Source organism: Maylandia zebra, linkage group LG1 (assembly GCF_041146795.1).
Source record: "Maylandia zebra isolate NMK-2024a linkage group LG1, Mzebra_GT3a, whole genome shotgun sequence".
Lineage (NCBI taxonomy): Eukaryota > Metazoa > Chordata > Actinopteri > Cichliformes > Cichlidae > Maylandia > Maylandia zebra.
In genome coordinates, this window is record NC_135167.1 from 29443462 (window position 1) to 29462528 (window position 19067).

Consider the following 19067-nt stretch of genomic DNA (forward strand, 5'->3'; position numbering starts at 1 on the left):
GCTCAGATTTGGAGAAGTGCAAAGAGTTTGCATGTAGTTTAAGTGCGTTCCCACTCAGAGTGCCATGATTACAGCGAGGACTACAGATAATTCATCATTAGGAGAAGTTCTGTGCAGGGGGGAAAAAAAGGGCCTTCTTTAAAGTCTGCCAGTGTGTTGCTCACTGACATGCCCTCAGTGCATGAGTTATTATCCCAACTGATGTCACCACATCTGCAGGAGGGATACATTTGTTGCTTAGCAACAGCTAAAGCTCTCAGCATGCTAGCTGCAGTTCAAATTTGATATACTTCTTGACTTTTGGCACTTAGTTATGCTACAAATAACATAGAGTATTTCTCACTATGGTCACCGCAAAGTATTATTCTGAAACAGTTCACATTTTCCCCCCTTTCTCATTTGTTGTCACAGCAGTTTCCTCTTAAATTTGCTCTCGACATGTGGTTAAGTGTCATACATGCTATCACCATTATTAATGCTAGGATGCATTAATTCAAAGTGTAATATATAGCCTACATACACGTACACACACACACACACACACACACACACACACACACACACACACATACATATATATATATATATATATATATATATATATATATATATATATATATATGACTACTAAATCTAGGTGAAATGAAACAGTGGGGAAGACATTTCACAGCATGCTAATATATCAGTCAAAGCATAAATGTCATGTGGGTCAGGTAAAGCCAGGCCACAAGCAAAAAGAAAAATCTGGTCCCTAAATTTAAACATGCAGGGGCTAAATGGACACCCAGGTAAACAAATGAATCTAGTTTTAGAAGAAAATGAGAGCAGAAGCAGATGAGTGAGAGAATCCAGTGTTTGAGCGAGGTAAAAGCTTTGTTTTGCAGCAAATGTTTTCATGGAGGGGTTGAAGAGGAGAGGGAGGGGGGGAATCAAACTGATATTTAGCCCCTACTGGCTTTTTTTTTCTCCTGCTTTTGTTTTATGCAGGGCTCTTTTTACCACATGGTAGTGACAGATTGTTTGAGCTGAAAGGAAAAGCCATTCGAAGCTAATTAAGCAGCCATTCCAGGCACTGTTCGCAGGCAGGAGGGAGAGTAGCACAGGCATTTGTCAGCGCCGTACCCAACGTGGGTTTAATTGACAACTAGGACTCCTGACTGACAGCTTTTCCAGCCCCTAGCCAATGGTGAGCCGCGCAGGAAGACAGCTGCGAGATCATTGGATGAAAGGCGGTGAAGTGGGGGGAGAGGGGGTGGAGGGAAAGAGGGAACCCACGTGGGGCAGGGCATAGTGAGAAACACGTGATAGGCTGAGGCGCAGACGTGTTGTAGCCTACCTAGTGCTGCTGATAGGAAAGCTTGTAGATGCTTGAGGTCTCGTTAGAAATAGGTCGATCAATTCAAGTCACTCAAAGGACACTCTGCTGTAGATGAAGGGGTATTCACATCTGCGCACTTCGAGTCTTGAATGAAATTCTATGAGCGCGTATTATTCTTGGCACAGAAATAGGACGTATTTCTTTTTCTTGGCATCTCTAGCTCTCTTTTTCAACCGAGAGCGCAGTGAAATAGTCAAGCTTCAAACTATAACCTTCTTTTTCAGGGTCACGCCAGCTTCAGTTATAATTGCTCATATAGTGAGCAGATTTTGAAGGCGAAAAGCTTTTATTAAAATGATCCCTTCTATTTTCGGGGTGGGTTATTTTCTCTATTTGAGAACGAGACTTGTTTTAAATTGTACAGCTCGTTGGTACATACCGTGTAGTATTGTGAAACACTCGGGCACCCGCTGCAGTGCACGGACATATAAATTATTACCTTTGTTTTGAACAAGTTGTTGAACGCACCGAATGTCACTTCAAATCCAAAATGGCGAACATGCGAGGTCACATATCGTGGCCCAATCAGGACGCGACAGTGCTGTGTACCCCACGTGGGACTGACGCGCTGTGATTGGTCTTCGGCGCTAAACTCCTCCGGAGAACCCAATTGGTTAGCGCGAGGCCCCTCTCTCGGCAGTCGGGTCCTCGTGTCAGTGCACAGTCTGTGTGTGGTACAGCGCGCGGCAGAGGAACTGGGTACCCAACTGCAGGCTGGCGGTGCGTTTCACAACGGCCGACATTTTAAACAAGAAAAAAAAAAAAAGAACCGCTTGAGTCGCAAAATAATAATCCCTGGACTTACTGGAAGAGTTTCGAGCTGCTACTGGATCTAACAGAGGCTTTCTTTGAAGTTGTCTGCGGTCAAAAACTCGTCCCAGTCGAGGGGTTTCCAGCGTCCGAGCGGACTGAGCGGCGCTCTCAGTCTCGGGAATCACCGGGGCTTTTAAAGGACTCTCAAGGGGGCAAAGAAGAGCAAAGAAGTGTATGAAAAACAGAAACGACGACGGACAATTGTCTGCGGTGAACGTTACAGATTACCGGATATTAAGCTTCGTGTGGATAATATTTTTTTCATATACATTATTCTTACCTGTGCAGAGGAGAGGAGGAGAGGAATCAGTCGAGACAAAGGTAAAAAAAAAAGAAAAAAAGAGGGGGGTTACATGAAGAGAGCCGCTAACAAGACGGGTGGTAGTAGTGGTGGCGGTGGCTTTATGGCAGCCGACTTTGAAAGCAGCAGCTCCTTGTTTTCTGATCTTCCAGGACCACCAAAAACAACAGTTGCGTGTTTTCTTTACCCTCTAGTGGAAGACGACTCGTTAGATTTACGAGGAAAAAGCCAAAAAAAAAGCGCATCGTGTCGTTGCGGGTGTGATCAAAAGTCTAAACTTTGGGATTTATTTGATCCGTGGCATCAAACGCATTTTGCTGCCACTCTTGGTTTTCTTTTTCCCTTTCTTTTCTTTTGCAAATCTAGACGACAGATTTATGTTTTGTGGTACACACGTTCAGAGAATTAGTGGGCAAAAAAAAAAGAAAACTACTTTATTCTGCATTTTGCACAAGGTGTATCGGAGAGTTCATAAAGCTCTACGTTCGTGTTGCTTTGAGGCGCTGTGAACGTGATCCAGCTGTTTTCTGTTTGTTTAGGTACAAAAGAAAGGAGCTGATCCATCCGCTGGGCTGGCTCTGAGTGTGCGCCTCGCAGCCGAGAACGAGGCTTTGTCCGCCGCCATCCTGCGCATATCGGGGAGGGGGTGGCGGGGATTTACCGCACCTTCACTGGGATTACGGAAAGAAAGCACGAGAAAAACAACACACAGACTCCCGTGTGGAAAAAAAGACTAGACATGTATCCACAAGGCCGGCATCCGGTAAGTCCCCCGTCTTTAGTCGCTGCTTGTAAATTGATGCAGAAGCGCTGCCCTTCAAAATGGCCTAATTAGCTCGTCAGAGTGAAGCTGCTGATCCACACCTTACTATTTATGGTCTGCATCAGTGCTGCTGAGGGCTTCACTGTGGCAAGGAGAGGCACGGAGAGGTGGTGTTTATTGGAAACAAGATCTGAGATTGTGTTGAACTCGTAAAGTAGATCATCAGTTTTTTTTTCTTTTTACGGTCCTGAAAGTTAATTGTGCAGTAAAAAAAACAGCACTGTGTGATTTAGAGACTCTACATGGCAAACGGATAAAGTCACATCTCTGTCACTGCACAAGTTGAGTGAAAGCAGCTCCCTCTGCCAGTCCAAGACTCAAGGGAAATGAGAAGACAAACCATTAAAAAAGGACTGAGGGGTGTTATCAAAAAAAAGAATAAAATAAAGGAGAGGAGGAGGTGCCAAGAGAGAGAGCTCAGCTATGTGATGATGTTATTTACACCTGTGGTATCTCCAATCTCACACTTTTCAGGCTCCTCACCAGCCAGGGCAGCCTGGCTTCAAGTTCACAGTAGCAGAGTCCTGCGATAGGATCAAAGATGAATTTCAGTTCCTGCAGGCCCAGTACCACAGGTAATGACTAGACTACTGTAAAAACCAACGGCTTCCTGGAAACATGAAGCAGAAGCCGTTGATGTTTTGTTCCCTTACTGTAGCTTTGTGCAATCATAACGTGGCGCACAAAAACCAAACGTTTTGCAGCGGTGTACCGATCCTTTTTACAAACGCAATGCTTTTTCTTCTCCACCCAGCCTTAAAGTAGAATACGACAAACTGGCCAACGAAAAGACGGAGATGCAGCGTCACTACGTCATGGTGAGTACTACAGCTATTAAGCCGAGAACAGGATTTGAATGGCGTTTCCTCCCTTTCGCCTCAGGTGGTGAACAGTCACAGGTGCTGAAAAGAACCTGGTTGTTTTTGTAGAGCCTGTGTTAAGACTGTTGACTCACGTCTGAGTTTTCATGGGATAAGAAGGGAGGGGGTGTGAAACTCTAGCCGAGGTCAAACGTCCAACTATTGATTGTGGGGTGTGACCACCCCCCCTACCCCTCCTCTCAGTGGCTCTGGGGTCCTCTTTATGACCCTCCACCGCCCCTCCCTAACACACCCAGCATGGCCCACTGGGGGTTAATGACTGGTGTGTGTGTGTGTGTGTGTGAGTGAGAGAATCAGACAGCTTCCTGTGTGTGTGTGTGTGTGTGTGTGTGTGAAAGTTTTAAATCTTAACTCTCCCAGAGTGAGCCATGTGGTCACACCCAGAGATTTCTCACATATTGGGAGACTTTGTGTGTTTTTCCTTCCAGCTGCAACGATAATGAACTACTTGTTGGATAATTACTTGTTATTGAAATATCAGTAAAATCTATCTCTCTATTAGTAAAAAAAAATGGATGGAAAATGGAAAAAACTTACATTTGATAATCAAAGTAAGAAATGGATTTAGGTCCCCCCCCCCCCCCCCCCCCTTTAATTCAAAAATGTTAAAGATGTGCTGATCACAGTTTGTCAGATGAGAAATGTTCTCATGTTTCTGTATTGTTTCTGATTATAAACTCAAAAGCATGCAAGTTCAAAATGTGTCTGTAAGGGTTTCACATCGCCAAAAACACCCAGGGGCATTTACTAGATGAGTAGCTTTTAGTCGCAGCTTAAATCACGTTCGAAGTCAGAGAGCAGGAAGTTAAAAATCTGACCCTGCGTACTTGCTGCATGTCATTTTGCTTGCTTTGTGCACTGCATGTGTCAGAGCTTTCACCTTTTAATGGAAACCACACTTGAGAAGTGAGATAATACTTGATGCTTATCAAAGTGCTGCAAAGGGTTAAATGTAAAACAGTTCCAAGAGTGCAGTTAAATCTTATTATAGTCAATTCAGAGCTCTCTGATGATCAAATGGGAGACAAAGAAATCTGTGCCTCTGTAAAGACAAGCCAGCTCAAAGCTTCTTGCTAATACAGGAAAGGCTTCATTGTGTGCATGGCAAGAAAAAAGAGAAAAAAAGAACAATCTTTATCTGACAAGTTGTGTAACTTAGACCTCACACTTGTGTATGTGCGTGCTTATCTTGTTTGTACATGAAAGGAATGACTTTAACCAAACGCAGCAGTACGTTTGTTAAATATTATTTTCCCTGTGAGGAACCAGAAGGTGGTGGGAGTAGCTACAATAAATGGAAGCTGTTTGCTGTGTGTTTGATAAACAAGGCAGACAAACTACTAGGCTTTAGTTTGTATCTGTTGGTGGGCTTGCAAGCTTTTTTGGCAATCAGCAGCAGATAATGTTGTTTTCAATAATAGTATTGGCTTTCTCCTTGCTGTCTGGACGGGGTTTGCGCTCAAAGACGAGGCCGTGCCAAGTAGAAGTAAACAGGCGCTGCAGCCAGGCGAGCGTCTGCCGCGGCTGAAAAATGCACGTTGAGATGTCAGCCTCGTCGGCTAATGTCAGTTCGCCCGCGCTTCAGTTGTTATTCTACATGTGATTGACTTTCTTTTATTCTTGTTTGGGTGCTTGAGGGGACCGATAAGATGTCACACCAGTTAACCACTGTTTGTCTTGTTGCACGAGTTCTCTGTGCGTTCAGAGAAAAGTCTAGAGCAGTTTGGACTGTCTTGCGTTTTGCTCAATTAAGAATGGTGTCATTATGTATAAACATCTGTCTCTAATTAATTCAACATATGAATTCATTTAAGTTTATAATGTCTTTTTCTGCTCTCTCTCTGTTCTTTTACAGTACTATGAGATGTCCTACGGGCTTAACATTGAGATGCACAAACAGGTATGTAGCCATATCAGAGATGCTTTGTGTACAGCCAAAACACCCCCCTCCCCCATCCCTTCCTAGTGATTAAGAATATAAACACATACACATGCATACCTGATCTTAGTTTCTACCCTCATCCCTAAATGCTTCTGGGAGCGTACACATACTGGCTTCCTGTAGTGAAAACGCTGACAGGCTAAACAACACGAAGGGCACGCTGCCTGATGTGGATGGTTTGATAAGATTAAAGTGAAGTATTTGGCGCAAATTCTGAGAAGATGGTGCGTGTGTGCGGTTTGCCTTTCTGAGTGTGTGAGTGAGCACATACGTTGCCTGCTTTATTCTCCAAGCCTCCCAAGTGCCATTTGAGCTAAAAGCTCATTAGTTCAGCTGCCACCCAGTACTGGGCATCATGCTGTATCAAAAATGTCCACAGTTCACTCCATGTCACGTTACCGTTGAGTTAGGTTTAGAAGCGCTGGCCACATTTGTTGGTGTATTTCCAGTTGATCTTTGGTCTGTCATGTCCAGACTGTTTGAAGCAGGTTGGTGGTTTCTTTTTTTTTTTTTTTTTGCTTTTCTGTTTTGTTTTGTGGAAACCGTCCCGATAATGGGATAGTAGTGAAGTAGTCAATAGTGAATTGACTTACTGAACAGTCCTCTAGCAAGAAACAAAAAGTTGAGTAACTCCAGCAGTGCTTTGATGGCCTGTGTGTGTGTGTGTGGGTTTTTTTTGTTTTTTAAATCTATAATACTATAGAGTTGCAAATCTAGAGAATTAACATGAATAATGTTTTCAGTGGGGTTGGGGTGTTTTGGACTGGCTATTGGACACAATTTATTCCCTCAGAATGTTCGTTTGGGCTCTAGGTTTGTTTTTTGTTTTTTTTTGTTTTTTTAACATGAATCCAGAGAATAAAAATAGCTGTAAGTTGTGGCTTCTACCTGTAAGATGTCTGTACTTGTTCTGAGAAATCTCACCTGATGAGTTTTGATGCACGCACAGGTTGATCTGGACTGTATGCCAGAGAATTTTTGGAATAGTTGGAGTAAGATATTGTAATCACACACATACTGTAGTCACCAGAGGCCCAAATAAAGAATCAACCCTCTGTAAAAGTCAGATTGCACCTGAAGACAGCACAGCAAAATTGCTCCGTTTAGCTAACGATGTGACCCGAGGCTGTAGTCAGCTGTGTGAAATCACATCAGCATAATGTTTTTATTCTGTTTACTTTAAAAGGAGAAGAACAAAAGATGAACATAATCTCCAGACTGCCCCCTTTTTATCTTCCTGCACTTACATTTCCATTTGCTCTGATTCACACTTGCTTTCTGTTTCCTTCAGTCGCTTTTGCCTCCCTAATTCTCCTTCTCCACCTCCTCTTGGCGCCCTTATGTCTTTTCATTGCGCCCTCCTCCCTTTTCTGCCCCCGCCGCCCCAACGATGTGATGTGAATGATGGTCCTGTGTCATTAGCTGTGTGATATGATGTATGAGAGTGGGAGTCTGTCAGAGGGGGAGAGAGAGAGATGGAGAGGGGTGGGGTGGAGGCTTCATGGCCCTCAGATCCAGAAGGTTAATGGCATCAGTGGGAGGGTAGCCCAGTTGGAACAGCAGCACACTGCGCAATTCATCAAGCGTAGACATTTTCTGTAGGCACGTGGTGTGTGTGTGTCTCTGTGTGTGCATGCGCGCTTACTAGGTGTGTTTACAGTTTATCGTGGAGCTGCCCACCCCCCTTCCTTCACGTTGCTGAGCGTTTCTCTGTAAAGCAACAAGGAGATTGTAGTGATGCAGGGTGGGGGTGGAGCTGGTTGTTGTGGTTAGATGATGGTGGCGGTGGACAAAACAAGTGGGTAAAAAAAGGGGTGTGGTGGTGGGGTAAGGGGTGGAGACAGGAAAGAAGTGAGGGCCTTCAGGGTAAATGGGTTAATCGACTTGTCCTCTCCTGTGCATCTCCTTTGTTTATCAATAAGCCCGGTGGAGACGACTGAGATCTCTGAATAATGCATGCCCCCCCCCCCCCCCCCCAACACACACTCTCTCTCTCACACACACACACACACACGATCTCCCATCCCTGGTGAACGAGTGTCTGTGGTGACATCAGCGAGTGGTAAACAGATGCCCCTCAGCTGTCCCTGTTATTGGTGCGACCGGAGGGAGGCTGGATTATTGGATGCAGGCAGGCATATTACTTCGCTTGTGCTGAAGATTTATTGCAGTGTGGCAAAGAAATGATAAACTAAGAGCGCGATTGAAAAGAGAGGGGGAATAGGTATAAACACGGGGCGCACATAAATATCTACTCCCCATCCCTTACATGGTAGCACCAGTTGTGTCTTTACACACAAACACTGCAATTCAAGTTCCCGCAGATACAGTTTCCCCTACTGCTGCCGCCGAGCTGAATAGTTGCTATGAAAGGGATCTGTGCGTCTGCCAGGGGGTAATTTGTTTTGACAGTGTCTCTTATGATGGCAAAGAGTGCAGGGTGGAGGTAATCACCCTCGCTTGCTGTCAATAAGTGATTTTAATTAGCGCAGCTCATTAGGCTGCCTCAGCATCGTGCCCTGCTGACTTTGTGGTGGGGGATGCTTTGTGTTTTTTTTTTTTTTTTGTTTTTTTTCCGCTCCCTCTGTTCTCTGTTGTGGTCCCTGTTTATCTCTCGTACGCTTGCCTACATTTTGATTTTTTTTTATTCTTTTTTTTTTTCTCTCTCTCAAATGTTCTCTCTTTGGCAAAGTGAGTGCCACATGATTAGAAAGCCTGATGAATAAATTCCTCTATTTTTCTACTGTGCTGCTTAACTTAGTTGCACCTTGGGTAGCCATTTTGTGAATTTGCTCCACATATCCATTTCCTCACTTGTTGAATGAATGAGGGAAACAGAGAAAGTGCTTTGTCAAGGAGAGTGAAGTCCGTTTCCTGGAGGAAGAGGGTGAAAGGAGGAGCAGAGGGAGGGAGACGGGAGAGCTTATGCAAATGAATAATTTATACAGGATTCCTGGAATTGTTTGCCAAGGTGATGATGGCCGATCTTTCTCAAAGCCAAAACAAACTGACTATGAGAACACACACACACTGTGTGTGTGTTTGTGTGTGTCTCAAGGGAGCTTGACGAGGTTACCGGAGGCTGAGAGACCTGCTTTATTTTGATAGCCAGGCTAGAAGGACTGGAAGAACAGTATTAAACAATGAGTGTGTGCGCGCTCGCTAAAACCAGCTGATGACAGGCCTGTCATGAATATGTGTGTACATGTAAACTACATAATTCAGAAATAAGAAGCATAAAAAAATGTTGTGTATTTGATGATTTGAGCGTTAACAAAATCAGATGTAATCTGTTGGAAAACAACCTGTTTCCATATGCTCCCCCTGCAGAAAAGTGTGTGTGTGTGTGTGTGTGTGTGTGTGTGTGTGTGTGTGTGCGAGCTCAAAATAGAATGACATGCACATGCAAAATATTCTTCATGCATTTGTAATGAACAAGATACCTCTAAGTGCCTCTTTCTTTCTCTGCTCTGGCTGAGAAGATAATTCCCAAACAGCCATCTCTGCGCCCCCCACCCCCCACCATCATATGCCACTTGTTTTCCTCACCAATTGAATCCTCGTCAGAGACTCAGCTCTCCACTCGGGGGCTAATGCCTGGAGCGACAAACAGCCAAATGGCTTTCAACGCACCATTGACCGGGGGGGGGCAGGCAATGGAGAGAGAGAGACAGAGAGTGAGAGTGAGAGCCTCTCCAAACTCTGGTGCTACTAGACAACCCTGAGTACCTGTAATTGTGGAGCTGCAGTGAAAAGCTTCTGCCGGCTCAAAGGCTTCTGTTTTCAGTGGCTTTAAGTGACAGTAAACTCTTTCCAGTGCCCATCTCTGCCACTAAAAGCACTGTGGAAAATAGTGCCTGCAAAGTAAAGTGGGAGTCGTTACGAGCGCTGCAAGTCATTGGATTTGTTATCAATGTGTGCAGGTTTTTTTTTGTTTTTTTTGTTGTTGTTGTTGTTTTTTTATTTTAACCCTTCAGAATGGCTGGCTGTCAAAAAGACGTGCAGATATGCCATCTGCCTGTTTTGCTCTCCTTAACGCATGAACTCTGTCTGAACAGAGCTGAGTGACTAAATACGACACGGAAGGATGAGATGTAGCTGGCAGCATCAGCGATTCGGTTGAGGGGTTTACAGTCACAGGTTGACATGCGAGCCGTGTTTGCCCTCATGATCTCTTAAATCGACGGTCCTGTGTGACACTGCAATAAATTGGGCCCAGAAAGTACAACAGAAATGGATGCAAAGGAAGTCTGCTCCATTGTTTTATTTCCTGGCTCCAAAGTAATATTTAAAGTCGAGGAGGGGTGGGGTGGGGGGTATTTCAGAGGAAGCCATGGGTTTTGGGAATATTTAAGTAGCTCAGCTCTCAAAGCACCTGGTGCTTCAGCTCATGTTTCAGAATGAATTGTTGAGAGAAATCTGTGTTTTTTAGCACAGTACTAAACAACTCAAAAAAAGCAAAGGTGCACCTGAATTCAGTGAATTTTATTTATTTATTTTTTTGGCTTAAAAGTGGTGGCTCTGAAGTGGTGATTTGCACCGAACAAATGGATGCCTTTCTGCGTGAGGGAGGGTTTGTATGGTGGTTGCTCTAATAGCCGAGTGTATCAGCACAACGCCGTTTCTACAGGCCCCATGTTGCTCCCCTTGCAGCCATTTCCAGAGAAGTGGTGTGATACTGAAACACTCTCACCCTACCCATGTGTCATTGTATCCAGCCTCCGCTAATGATGATGGTTTATGAGTCTCCGAAGAACCCCACCACCATCACCACCCCCATTTCCAGTCTCCCAGTTATCCCTCATTAATTTCCCGTGCTGATCCGATCGACAGGCCGAAAATTCAATTTAATGACCTGCCTCTGTGCTGCGCCTAATATGATTTTACAGGCTGTTCTGGTCAGAGCCCCAGCCCAATTTACATAACGATCAGCCGTGCCAGATAGTGTTGCCCCAGCAACAGAAGAGGGGGGAGATGAGAGGAAGAGGAAGGAGGGAGGGCAGAGAGAGTAGTGGAGATTAGCGTGAAGGGGTGCGAAGAAGCGTTTGGAGGAGGAAGGAGGGGAGAAAGCACAGTGCGTCTGAGGTCAGACGGGGGTTGTGAGATAATTCCTGACAGGCCAGCAAAGGTCTCTCTCCTCCTCTTCTCTCCCTCTTTTCTCGTTTCTCCCCCCTCCTCAGAGGCTGTGCAGAAAGCTACTGGCACCTCCTCCCTCCCCCCCCTTTCACAGTCAAACAAGGTTAAGGGAGAAAATGAGTGAAGTGCAGCATCGTATAAAACGGCGGGAAGGACCTCTTCAGCCCACACACACCTGCTGGGCCTCCACCCCTAATCTCTCAGAATCAATTAGTTCACCTCCCCCGGTCCAGTCAAACCACATTACCTTAGTGTCACATCAGAGGGTTTCACTTCACCATTCATCACCCCCACACATACCCCACCACTTCTCTTTTATTCTGCTTTCTACTTTTGTGTTCCTCTCCTATGCATCTTCCTCATCTCTTTCTATGGAAAGTGCAGATTCAAAAAAAAAAAGGAAATGGGCTTGGGCAAAATGTCTAGGGACCTTCAAGTGCGGTAGGCGGGCAGCACAGCATATCCATTTGACCAAATGCAGCACTGTAAAGTGCTCCATGTATGGTGAGCCCTCCAGTATCAGCTTACTCTGCCAGCTAATATTCTGTGGTCGATACCAAAGATGCCTCTGATAGATAGGGCCAGAGTTAACCTGTCTGCTTCAGCACGCCCTACCCCCCTCTGTATGGGCCGTAATTATGAAGTATGGACCTCATTAGGGTTTCTCCAGCCAGATGGTATTAGCATATTTCAGGCCTTAATGAAATAAGGCCTGAGCTTAATGGAGGCAGGAGAAAGGGGGAAGCAAATTTGTTCTAAGGCGGTCCCAGTTTAGTTAAGAAATACATGGTGTGTCCGGATGGACACTGCAACATTTAGTGCTATTATTGGCTATTCTGTTGTCTGAGGCATGCAGTATGCTGGAAGGATGTCATTCTAATCATTTCTGTCTCTTCTCCTACAGACTGAGATTGCCAAGCGCCTCAATGCAATTCTGGCTCAGATCATGCCATTCTTGTCACAAGAGGTGAGTGTCAACCCAGCCAGCAGCATTTCAGGGATGAGACTGAGACTCATTTGTTTCACATTCTGCTGTTACTGTAGTTGTGACGATGACTATTGTGCAGATAATCTCTGGGGAACAACAGATGATTCACTGCACATAACAATGAGGAAACCCTTTTTTTTCCCCCCCTTCTTTTTTTTAAATTGACAGTTTTAGCCCACTAAATAATGTATTTGACTCAAACGTCAAACAACTACTGACCACTTCTAAAAATATCGCCCCTTTTCGAGCTCATCCTGTCAACATTGAGCAAATAGTCAAACATAAACACATAAATCAGTTCTTCTGAAGGAACTGGCTTTCCTGGAAAACTGAGATGAGAATTAATGCGCAAGGAAATGAAATGAAAGCAAACCTTCAAACGCCTCAAGCGGCAAACCTCCAGACAATAGATTTCAGTTTCAGTGTTCCTTTGATTCACTCTGACCTGCATTTCTATAATACATATAACACATACAATACAGAGTATTTTTTTATGTCTTGTTTTACCTAGTAGAAGATTCTCCTATTATGTTGAGTGCTATGTAGTACATTGATGTGTTGTTTTATTGACGATAAGTGCCATTAAATGACTATCGTGCATTATGGAGGCCCCCCCCAAGCTTAAGTGTCTACTTGTCTAGATGAACCATCAGGCGGGAACTATTCTTCTCCATCAGTGATCTAATCTTTGTTTATGTGTCCTGCAGCATCAACAGCAGGTGGCTCAGGCTGTTGAACGGGCCAAGCAGGTGACAATGACTGAGCTGAATGCTATCATCGGGGTACGTGGACTTCCCAATCTGCCTCTGACTGTGTGTATATCCCCTCTTCTTCCTTCATTTGACCCGAGACCAGAGGCAAAACTGCATACGTGAAGGAGGACCAGCATTCAGATAGAGATATGTAGATTATTGAAGCGTGCTACATTTTGCTCACGGGTGTATTTGACCTTTCTAAGCTTTGGCCGAAGTGTCGCATGTCAAGAATAACCGGGGAAAAGGGCAATAGATTCACAGGGGAAATGGGGGTGAAAAGGGGATAAAAGTAGCTTAGCATATTAATCTGCAGCAATTTTCTTTCACCCGTCTGTGGCATTTGAGTTTTTAGACTGAATGCAAACTAGTAACATCATGTCCTCTTCACTTGTACAGACTTGCCCTGGTCTCAAGTGGTTTATTATGTTTTTATTTGAGTTGACAATGTTTGCAATGTGCTGTCAGTATGGCGTTTTTTTTTTTTTTTTTTTTTTTTTTTTTTTTTTTTTTTTGCTATAATTTCTGATTGTTGGTTAACCATGACCCGTCAGCACCCAGGTTGCAGCTCCGCTCTGATTTTCCTCCTCTCAGCCAGAGTCAAAGAACATCTGATATATAGTAACACAGTCCAGACTGGGAGATCAGATCATGGTGTTTCTCAGATTTCACTTTGGCTGCACTTTAATTAGATAAAAGGACCCAGCCAACAGGCTTACCCCTACCTCTGACCCAATAGCTCGAGGAATTAAGAGTGGTCAGGTCAGGACAAGCCATTGTGATTACAACAGAGATTACAGCAGCATGAACTTAGCAGGTACTAAGCATTTGAAAGGTGTAGTGGATAAAAGATTTCGGCAGTTGTGGAAGAATAGGGAGAACAGGAACATCTTTTTTTCCTCCCTACTGTTTACTACATTGTTCCCTGATGGTTGCCACAGCTTCTATAATTAAGTCATGTCATTTAACAAGCTTAATTTAGCTATTTATGTTGTTGCTATGGGTAAAAAGTGCAACAAGTTTGTTTGTTTGAATTATGATGACAATAAATAAAGTTTTCATTTCAGGCGTTATTTGTTACAATCCAATATTTAATGGAGCAAATGATTGGGACAAGCTGCAACAATGTTTTGCTTTTAATTCTTTAAAAAAGTAAGCAGAACTAAATTGTTTATTTGTAAAGCTGTTAATATGAACAGTAGGCGAATAAATCACATTGGTTAACTTAACAGTTGGAGCTTATTTCTTTAAAAAAATCAAATAAAAATCCCAGATGTTTAAATCTAGCAGACAGTACAGGGAAACTCTTTCCCCAAAAAATCCACTCTGAAATATAGCCTGTGCACTGCCCGGATCTTGCATTTGCTTTTCTTAAAAACATACATGCGTATTTGGTTTTGATAGTCAGGTTACATGGTGATCGGAGGCTGTCGACTGAGCAGCGGATTTTAAAATTCGGTTTAGTTTAATGAGCCAGGAGCCGAGGGTAATTATCCACTATTGGCGCTTCTATGTTTTTTTTGGGGGGGTTTTCCCAACGAAGTCCTTTCCACAACAGGAGTTGACCCTGCCTTCATTAAAGATAGGCAGGGCTAGCCTGAAACACACACACACACACACAATAATACACTCAGGAAAACAGGCTTAATTATAGGGTTGAAAAGATGGCAGGTGATCAATCTCCATGCCCCCACAGGGTGGGTGAGGCAGTGATGCTCTAGCGTCTCAACATTAGAGCCTCAGAAACACTCGGAGCATCAAACTCAGGGAGTGTTCACCTCAGTTGGATCAGAAAGTGCATTTGAGACATGCATAAGTTAGAGATTTGCCCTGCAGGCACCACCTGCTGTACTGTCAGGTTGTCATGTAAAGACAACCTGACTGTAAAGAATCCATACACACATACTGTATGGAGTACGTAACAGAACCACCCCACCCTCTCTTAATAGCTGTTAGTGACTGAGGCCAAAAACAGTTTTTCTTTCAATGTGGGCCTCACTCATAAAAACAAATCTGTTAGGTAGCATTATGCCGTAGGAAAGCTGATCGGTCAATTTTCTAGCTGGTTTGGTAGTGTAGTTTATTAAAAGTCGTTCCTAAATAAAAGGGCTAAAAATAATTAGATTAGCATAATTTTTACAGCATCATAAGGCTGGTCTCTACTGGTCTCTCCCCTATTTTGCATGAGTTTTTGGCCAGAAGCAGCGTATGATTGAGTCTGATTTGACAAGTGTCAGAGGTGCAGACTCATTTCCATGTTCCTACCCTCATTTCCATGAATTTGACACAGGGCGAGATTGTAGTTGGGATAATGGTTAACAAGTCAGTTACAGCCGGTGTGCTCCTTATCACGTATCATGTAAATGCTAATCCGCAGAACACGACATAAACCTTCACAGCGTCAAGTTTTGCTGTTGTCACTCCAGTAACAGCGATCTCCTCTCCTTTGCATGTTTTATTTGGCTATGCGTATGTCTTTTATTACAGAGTAAGAGTGTCTACATTTACATAGTGTGACTACAGTGTCCAAATTTACACATGCTTTGACTTAACATCTCACAAAAGCCGGTGATGTCTTCATCCGATTTGAATTCATCACTTGGGGCTTTTTGTCGATTTAATGAGGAAAAATAAATGATTGTATTAAAAATAGCCATCAGGTGCAGCCCTACCTCTGAATCTCTGCTCTCTCCTCTGACCCAGCACCTGCACCCGCCTCGTGGCGTCTACCCAGCCTTCACGGTCAGTGTTGAGAGGAGGGTTTTGAATGATTAGCTTGCAATGAAATGTCTGTTTTTTGTGAAGGGGAATGATGCCTTTTGGAGACAAAGGACAGCTTGGGGCGTGTCAGGTTATTTTTGGCCTCTACTCTGCCCGACTCTGGTGTTGTGCATTTGACAGAACGTTATCTCTTTATTCGACGACTAACCTCAGAAATGTTACCCCCGTTCTTCCACTGCTGTATTCTGCTTCAAACATAGGTTGTAATCCAAATCTTAGAGTCTTTGTTGTGACGACCGAAGAAGATACGATGAGCTCGAAACTGTTGTAAAGCACAGAATAAGTGGGTAATGTGGCGATCATTGCCAGACTTATTAAGCCAGGGTGCCAGCTGGTTTGTGCTGGTGCTGTTGATGCTTGTTCCACCTGACAGTACTGTTCTGCAGGGAGCCAGCTTCGCCTAGTTAACTTTAATTGCCTGTTTCCTGTGGAAGTTGCCTGAGCTGCTGCGGCATTTACACATAATGAAAAAAGATAAGTGTGAAAGGAAGCCAGCTCTTTATCCATGAATATTGAATTGGAGGCAATTTATTTTCTGAAAATTTTTTTTCCCCCTCTTTTTTTTTTTTTCTCTCTTCTCTCTCGCTCTCTGCACCTCACGACTCCCTTCCCTCGTCTCTCCTCCTCCTCCTCAGCCATAGCTCGCTAATGAGGCTTCTTGATAATGATCCCTGCACGCTTTTCCTCATTAGGCACACTCAATAGGGACGTCCCTGCCTCAATCCCTCGCTCACTCTCTTTCATTCTCTTGTTATTTTCTGATTCTGCCTCTCCCTCCTTTTCTTGTTCTGGCTGCCCCTTCCTCTCTCTCTCTCGTTTTTTCTTTTCCCCCTTCTCACTTTTTCCCTTTTTTCACAACAAATAGGCTGCTCGGCAAAGCAGTACAATATCGATTAACAATGCCACCCCTCAGTTGCTTATATCCATTGTGCGATTTCAGGTCCAGCTCGGCATAATGAGCTGACTGAATAATGGCCAACTGCTAAATAAGCCTTTAAATGTGGGAAGTCACTAGATATACCCTTGTCTAGTTTCTCCATTTTATGTAATGAATGTATGGATGAGCTTATTGAAGTTCTGTCTAGCAAGCAGAATAGCAATCATGTTTTTTTTTTTTCTCCCTTTTTGGAGAGGCAGTTGATGGATGTGCTAAGTGTTATTTAACCTTGTTTTAAAGCACTTGCTTCCCTCTTGCCTGAGTGGCTATTTAACTCCTGTCTATCTACTCTCTCTCCTCTCTGGTTGCTTCTCTCACAGACACATTCAGGGCGTCATGGGAGCCGTGTGTGTTCTCCGCCGTCTCTGCTTAACAGCATTTTGCTGAAGGAGTGCATGCTTGCTTGGTTTTCCAGAGTGTTGAAAGGTTTTGAGGTTTTCAAGTGTAGACCTATTGATTTTTTTTTTTTTTTTTTTTTTTTTTTAAACTGTCCCAGCTATGATTGAAGCACAGCGGTTTGGGAGTGAACAAAAGCGTTGTATCGTTTTTGGCGACCACAGGTGACGTGTTATTGAGTCAAACACAGTTGTCAGATAAAGGTCACGTACCAAAACAATGAGCAATTTGTAAAGCTTGCAGTGATAAGCGTATCAGTGTGGTAATGAGTGCAGAGCGTGATTTTTTTTTTTTTTAAAGAGAACCAGACGTGTAGAACAAACGTGAGGTCGGGGTCCTTTCAGAGGAGGAACATTATGAGTCATCTGTGTGCAAACTCTGCACGGGTTTGCTAACTTTTACATCGCTGGTGAAACAGCCTTTTTGGGGCAGTTTGTAATTCAAGTGTTGCTCAAGCCTCAAATGGTAAATATCATGTGGCTGCAGCTCCTCCTTGTTCTGATTTGCTTTCTTTAATAGGAATTTAAATTGAATATCTTTATACTCAAACACCTGTCAGTTTTTCTGGGAAGTAGTGATTGGTATTTCACACTATTTCCTGGTGGAGCTGGATCCACATGTTGGCGGAGACTTGCAGGCAGCTATTACGCATAAACTGTTTGGCTTTCAACTGAATGTCGTCAAAGCCAGCTCTAATGCAGCAGAGTGTGCTCATTCATGGATCCACTTCCCAGCCGACCCACTTGTCCTCTGTCGTGTCTCTCGTCTCTCTGCGTTTGTTTGCAGCAGCAGCAGCTTCAGGCTCAGCACCTCTCTCACGCTGCCCACGGTCCCCCGGTCCAACTGCCCCCTCACCCTTCAGGCCTGCAGCCGCCCGGCATCCCCCCCGTGACGGGCGCTGGCTCCGGCCTGCTGGCTCTAGGCGCTCTTGGCAGCCAAGCCCACCTGCCTGTGAAGGATGAGAAGAACCACCACGACCTGGAGCACCGAGGTGAGGAGCAAAGCCTGCCACACACAAACACGCTGCCTATGGCATTTTAGGGATGATGGCTAACTGTAGCTGCCAAGCACTGCTTTCTCCAGCCAAATATATTAATCAGTGAAACACATCAATATAGGTTTTTAAATGTTTTTGTACCAAATGCTTGTGTGACAAAAAAATTTTTATATTAGATTTTAGATGTTTTTCTTGTCAATCCCTTGATTGTGTCAGCATGAAAATAGTTTATTCTGACACAAGACAACATAAGTTGTAATAATTCCTTTACCATTAGTATTAAGGCTTTAAAATCCATTAACATATCAGCAATTGAGGTATCAGGTTAATAATTGTTGATCTTAAATATGAAAATTAAACATGTCTTCCAAGTGGTATCAAAATCAATACTGCTGAGTTGCTGATATGAGTAATCCTGGTGACACCCATACTAATTTGTGTTTTGCTTTTCTCTCTCCTGGCCCCTCATCTTTTCACTCGCCCCTGGCCATTCCTCTGAAAGAACGCGAGTCGAGCACGGTACGTTGACTCTCCGTCTCCTGTGTGTCGCTCTCTTGCTTACTGTGTTTGGTGATTAGGTGTCTTTACATAGACGACAGCCCTTTGTTCAATAGAAACTCATGTGCGGACACACACACACACACTGCTGTAGTCACAGGGGTATAAGCTGACTGAATCAAATAATTACGTCTGGCCAAATAAGCCAGTGCCATCTAATCCAGGTGGAAAATGACTCCAATCACTGAGCAAGGATTAGTAGTCAGCAACCTCCTTTAATTTCAGCACAATTAAAAGCGACTTTGACTCTCCTTCTCTTCATCCCTAACCACCTTAAAGGATTTACTGGTTGCATGTGTCCCCTACCTGGCTCTTTACATCCCCTCTTATCTACCTGTCTCCTTTTCTTTTGCTAATTCTATTATTTTTCTGCTCTGTATTCTT

General features: G+C 43.9%; 1 protein-coding gene across 12 annotated transcripts in view; it reads left to right on the forward strand.

Moving 5' to 3' along the window:
* The first annotated feature begins 1416 nt into the window (after window positions 1-1416).
* tle3b (TLE family member 3, transcriptional corepressor b) overlaps window positions 1417-19067 on the forward strand; it is a 29156-nt gene continuing 11505 nt past the window's right edge. The window contains exons 1-10 of one of the 12 annotated variants that reach the window (XM_076884530.1): window positions 1417-1437; window positions 3032-3255; window positions 3790-3890; window positions 4070-4133; window positions 6052-6096; window positions 12179-12241; window positions 12970-13074; window positions 15718-15756; window positions 17915-18118; window positions 18585-18644. In XM_076884530.1, coding sequence (XP_076740645.1) covers window positions 3232-3255; window positions 3790-3890; window positions 4070-4133; window positions 6052-6096; window positions 12179-12241; window positions 12970-13074; window positions 15718-15756; window positions 17915-18118; window positions 18585-18644 — 705 coding nt within the window. In that variant the 5' untranslated portion in view covers window positions 1417-1437; window positions 3032-3231. Of the gene's footprint in view, window positions 1438-1752; window positions 2513-3031; window positions 3256-3789; window positions 3891-4069; window positions 4134-6051; window positions 6097-12178; window positions 12242-12969; window positions 13075-15717; window positions 15757-17914; window positions 18120-18584; window positions 18645-19067 lie in introns of those variants that run through there. The other 11 variants (XM_076884522.1, XM_076884535.1, XM_004557953.6 and 8 more) reach the window with 11 other exon arrangements.